Source organism: Gekko japonicus, unplaced genomic scaffold (genome assembly GCF_001447785.1).
Source record: "Gekko japonicus isolate JY-2015 unplaced genomic scaffold, Gekko_japonicus_V1.1 scaffold217, whole genome shotgun sequence".
NCBI classification, from domain to species: domain Eukaryota; kingdom Metazoa; phylum Chordata; class Lepidosauria; order Squamata; family Gekkonidae; genus Gekko; species Gekko japonicus.
In genome coordinates this window covers 361,239-366,944 of record NW_015164188.1, presented here as the reverse complement: position 1 = coordinate 366,944, position 5,706 = coordinate 361,239, and the positions used below count along the sequence as shown (strand labels likewise).

Genomic DNA, 5,706 nt, shown 5'->3' with positions numbered 1-5,706 from the left:
CCCCGGGGCTTTGTGTGGGGCCGGGGGGGGGGGGGGGTTGCAGGAGAAACCAAGCCAGCCCCAGGATCAGGCTAGTATTTTTTTTAACCAGCATTTTTTTGGTTTGGGTCTATTGGACTCGAAAAACTTCAGATTTCTGAGAAATCCTGGTTCCGAATACTATACCGGTATTTGGAGCTGCTATTTTTCAGGAATCCTGAAGTTTTTTCAAGACCAATAGACCTGAATGGGAAAATACCGGTAAAAAAAATTGCACATTCTTAATCCTTTCTATAACCATGAGAGGTAGGTTAGATTGAGAGATAATGAACTTCGGTGAACTTCATGGCTGAGCAGGGATATAATCTCAGTCCTTTTCCACACCCTTGGCTTACTCCTGGTTTTCTTGGCAGTTGATCCACAAGCATTGGAATCGGTTTAGGCACAAGTTCTTCTGCATGTTTCCACTCCCTGTGTTTTTTCACAGGTTGGAGTCAGTTTATTTTCTTCTGCAGATGCCTTAAATATTGAGGATTTTCAAGGGAGGGTACTGTCATCATTGATGCCACCATTGGTGGCATCAAAGCACACCTCCCCCTTATATTTTTTAAAAATGGCCTTAAGATATTGATGTAGTGTTGTGATGATAGTTTTAGGAGGTGGGAGTGGGAGGGACAACAGTAACCAATGCGGGGGGGGGGCAGAACCAATGGCAAAAACTCCATGCAGAAAAGCCACCCCTCACACTCACAGCACTCTATTTGTATCTCAACTAGAAGAAGGTTCCATATTTATATAGGAGTTCAGAAACTCCTTACCTGCTGTTTTTAGCCTGCTGTTGTTTAGAACCTGGACAATTACTCTACCTTAGTTTTAACATTGAATGTGTGACTCTTAATTTGAGTGTTTGATAATTTGTAGGTCTGAATAGAAGCATCCAGAGCCACAGCTGTTTGTGAAGCGTTGGCAAAGACATTCTCCCAAGTAGTATATACGTTGTGAATATTGAACAGAATTATTTTGGCCTAAATAATCCATATTCTTTGCTTGTTTTGTTCAGTCTGCTGCATACTTTTTTAGCACAAGATATAATATCTTCCTGAGATTTTTACACAAAAACATTCAACTGCTTTCTTGAAAGTGTAGTGTAATTCTTATAGGAACCAAGGAAAGCACAAGATTAGAATTCTTGGAACAAGAGTAGTTTAGGGATTCCCTTTCTCTTTTTCCTTTTCGTTTGTTTAAGGAAAAGGAGCCTCAGAAGAGTAGCAGGTGGAGGGGCTGCTGGACCATTTTAATCGCTGCCACTGGTATACAAATAAATCAGCCCCAGGTGCTGTACACCTCCGTAAGGGAAAAAATGCAGGAGGTGGGGCAGTTTTTAGTAGAGCAATGTTGGTGGAAGGGGGAAAGGATTAAGCATGTCTTGTACTCCTGATCATAAAATTCAAAAGCTGCTTCTGGGTTATTGTTTTTTACTAGAAAAAGTGAAATGAACTTGGCAAAGCTTAAACATTAAACAAAACCTGTGAGAGCTTGACACTATTCCTCATGGGTTTTTGAAGCTTTGTTGGTCCTTGGAGGTGTAAAGTGCTTTTGATGTTTAATGATAAGCTCCAATATAGAATTACCAAAGGAAGACTGTATAAACTATACTCTCTGATGAAGGAACAAAATGCCTGAGACTACGTGGGATCTGCGTTCAGTTCAAAGAGTTTAAGGATTGCCACACCAATGCAGACCTATTGTGGAGTTCTAAGCTCTGCCAAGTTCTTTTTGGCACATAGTGGATGTTTCACAGCTATTGAAAATATAGGTTGGGTTCAAGGTCTACATCTTTATTAACATCATTGTTTAAAGGACCTTGTCATTTTCACTTTGATGATTTTGTAAATATACACCTCGGATTTGTAATCCATGAGTTTTCTATCTTGTGATTGGTTTATGTAATTGTATATTCTTTTGTTGTGTATATATGAAATAACAAAAAATGAATATTAGAGTACTTATGAATGTTTAATAATATAAAAAATACAAAATTATTTTGATAAAAACACTTAAACTTGGTATTTAAATATTAATTGTTAATCATTTAGCTTGGATGATTAGATTATTCTCATGACTGTATTCCTTTTTAATTAATGTATAGAAAAAAAGTGAAAAGCAACATGGAATTCCATATTCACATCTGTTCTGGTCTCTGTAAAGGGTTAGTTCTAATGTGCTATTGTACTTCATGGGTGAACTTTTGAAATGCATCCCATGTCATTCCAAAAGCTTTCTGATTTAGTCTTATCACTTTCTGATTTATCAATGTAATAGCTTTTTGCATTCTTGATGTAAGCTTTGTCAGAGATGGTAAACATTGTACACAGCACATTCATTTTCCTTGGCATTGTGCTCCTTCTAATGTAGCTTGGATTTGAGAATTCAAAATTCAGCTTTTCTACTTGGAACAAAATATACTCAGGGCTACACCACTAAATAATACAGCATTTTCAGCATGTAGGGTATTTTCATTCCTGAAGTTACAAAACTGCCTCCGAAGCTGTGTTCTTTCAGCTTTATAGATGGCCAACTCAGGTTGAAATGCTTCATCTTGTCCAGGCTAAGTTCAGAAAATCTAAAGCTGAGCTGAGACTCTTAGATAAATCCCTGGTTCGTTATTCACTATACTGCTGCCAGTTCTCAAGTAAGAGAACATTTTAATTCCACAGAAGACACATGCACCAAAGTGTTGCCGAATTCTCCATGGAAGTTCACACATTATAGGAATTCAATTAGCATGAACGTCTCTTTATATTAAAATAAGATTAACTTATATCTAAATACAACTAGGAAGGTGTGCATATTTCTGAGTCTCTGAAATGAAAGAAATGTAAAGATAAATGGTCCTGCCATCATCACAAAACTGAACCATAGTTCATAATGAAGAAGAGAAAGAACATGACAGTCTGTCTTTTTATTACATTCAATGTTAATTGAGGAAAAGCTATTTTGATATTTAAATTTCTTGTTAAATTATTTTAAAGATAAAAGTAAATTCAGTTACTTTTGTGTTTCATGTAGTTACTCTATTTTCTTTAAGATGATCTATACAATAGTGCATGTATGTCCAACAGGTAGATCGCAATCTACCAGTAGATCGCAGAGGGGTCAGAGGTAGATCACCACCCCCACTTGGTCTCCTGGTATAAAATAAAATAAAAAATGTTCGCAGTTCTTTCTGGATCTTCGTCTCTCTGTTTTGTTTTTGCTTATTTTGCTTACCAGGGCAAATGACAGAAGGTGCATTATAAATGGGGAGGGGCGTGGGACCCAACTTTAGTGGGTTAAAATCTAATTTGAAACTAATTTGAAAATTTATTTTCATGGTGGTAGATCACCGGCACTTTTGGCCAGAAAAAATAGATCACTACCTGTTCGAAGTTGGAACATGCCCGCAATAGTGTATTCTGATTTTTTAATGTATGTTTGCTGGGAAATTTTAAATGAAACAGTAGAAATGTGTTATGAGATTTTGTTTCCCAAGTTCCTGCCCCCCAACATGTACAAAATCTAATTGCAGTATAAGTTGATACAAAGTCCTAAAGCAAAAGGCAATTGGGGAGGAATTAAAGAATGAAAGTCCCATTTGTGCCATGAGACCCAGAAATATTTGGCTTCCTAATGAGTGTCTTTCTCCAGTACAAATGCTTCCACTGTTAAATAGTCTAATTTGGGTTTAAAGATATACAAAATCTTTTGCTGCAAAGTCGTTAACCAGAAGAATGCTTGTCTAATTAGTTACTGCTGCTGGAGTATTACTGTAAATCTTATTAATGTTTTTGCTACTGTAAAAAGAAGAAAGTAATTAAGTTTTATTACAGTTGTTCTAGAAAAGCAGCATTAAGAAAGAAACTGTGTCTCACAAGAATTGTGATGTTAGAACTGTATTACATCTGTTCTCTTAAAGTCATGCATATGACTCTTCTACTGCTGCTAACTGGGAAGTGTCTAGAAAATCTCACTGTAGACTAATGAAACAATAATCTTTTCTGTTATGCTTTAGCTGCATTTATGTGCATATTTAATATGAGGTTTTTTTCATTTTCAGGAACGTGTTTTTAAAAAGAAAACTTGTCATGAAGAAGTCTACACATTAACACATTTTCAGATGACATCACCGAAGAGAATGAGGTTGTGATTTTGTTGCCTGAGAACTTTTGCCACCACTGTTGGGTAAATGAGAAGTGGCCGTGTGATTATGCTGACATCCCAGCATGCATTTGGTAGACCTGTGGTTAACTCGTTCCCTCTCCATGTGTCTGCTCCTACAAAGCTTTGTCCTCATGATACTGTGCTTTCATTCTGCCAGTATGTGTCCCAAAGGTTGCCTTTGTTCCCATTCTGGAGGTTTAAATGTCAGTTGCAGCAATGCAAATCTCAAGGAAATACCCAGAGATCTTCCTCCCGAAACCGTCTTACTTTATTTAGACTCCAATCAGATAACATCCATCCCAAATGAAATTTTCAAGGACCTGCACCAACTGAAAGTCCTAAACTTATCCAAAAACATCATCGAATTTATAGATGAACACTCGTTCAAAGGAGTGGCAGAAACCTTGCAGATGCTGGACTTGTCAGACAACCGGATCAAAAGTGTGCACAAGAGCGCTTTCAATAACTTAAAAGCTCAACCCAGAATCGCAAACAATCCTTGGCACTGTGACTGCACTTTGCAGCAGGTCCTGAGAAGCATGGCCTCCAACCATGAAACAGCCAACAGCGTCATCTGTAAGACTTCAGAGTTAGACGAACATGCTGGGAGATCATTCCTTAATGTTGCTGATGCTGACCTCTGTAACCTTCCTAAAAAGACTACTGATTATGCCATGCTGGTCACCATGTTTGGCTGGTTCACCATGGTGATATCCTACGTCGTTTATTACGTGCGGCAAAATCAAGAAGATGCACGCAGGCACCTTGAGTACTTGAAATCCCTGCCAAGCAGGCAAAAGAAACCCGAGGAAGCAGATGATATTAGCACTGTGGTATAGGGCCAGTAATTCAGTGACTGGCTTTGACGGGGAATTTAAATGAGGGTAGCACGAATGCCAGATGTTTACTTCTAACATTCGTTGTAAACATATAAGACTTTTTTCCCAATTCAACTGAATTACACTGCTGTCAAAACTTTCTAACAAAAGATTTATGTTGAGGGGGTGATTACAGTACACTTTTATTGTTTCTTTGGTGGTATTCTAAACCAAGTAAACTAATATGTAAGCATTAGTTTAGACCCATTCCACTCTTTAATAATGAAATTTATTTTTTTAGTTTAAAAAAAAAAACCAAATAAAAGCTAAACTATGAACCATGGAAATACAGACTAATTTATTGAACAGAAGTCTTCCTGGTGAGTTAAACCTGTTTGCCTGCATGTGTATGAGAGAGACAGAGCATCAGAGTCAGGTAGTTCAGAAATTTGAGGTTGGATCCAGCCTGCGTTTTCACTCAATCTTACCCAATTCCCCTCTAGTACTACAGCCCCCGTCCCGCATGGCTTTTATACATGGAGGTCCTATGACTCTCTGCTGAGACTTTTTTGCTGGTCAAAGGGAACCCATCTGTCCTTTTTGAGAAGCAGAAAAACTAGCTGGATTCGACTCATGGCTCAGAACAAAGTGATTTGGGGTGCAGTCACACACGCCAAATAAAAGGGGGGGGGAGCGAGGCTATTTTCTC

The 5,706-nt window shown here is 38.0% G+C and overlaps 1 protein-coding gene across 1 annotated transcript in view; it reads left to right on the top strand.

Annotated features, from left to right (window-relative positions):
- LRRC3B (leucine rich repeat containing 3B) overlaps positions 1-5,248 on the top strand; it is a 73,117-nt gene extending 67,869 nt beyond the window's left edge. Inside the window, exon 3 of the mRNA XM_015408244.1 lies at positions 4,076-5,248. Coding sequence (XP_015263730.1) covers positions 4,242-5,018 — 777 coding nt within the window. The 5' untranslated portion in view covers positions 4,076-4,241 and the 3' untranslated portion in view covers positions 5,019-5,248. The remainder of the gene's footprint in view (positions 1-4,075) is intronic.
- The last annotated feature ends 458 nt before the right edge of the window (positions 5,249-5,706 follow it).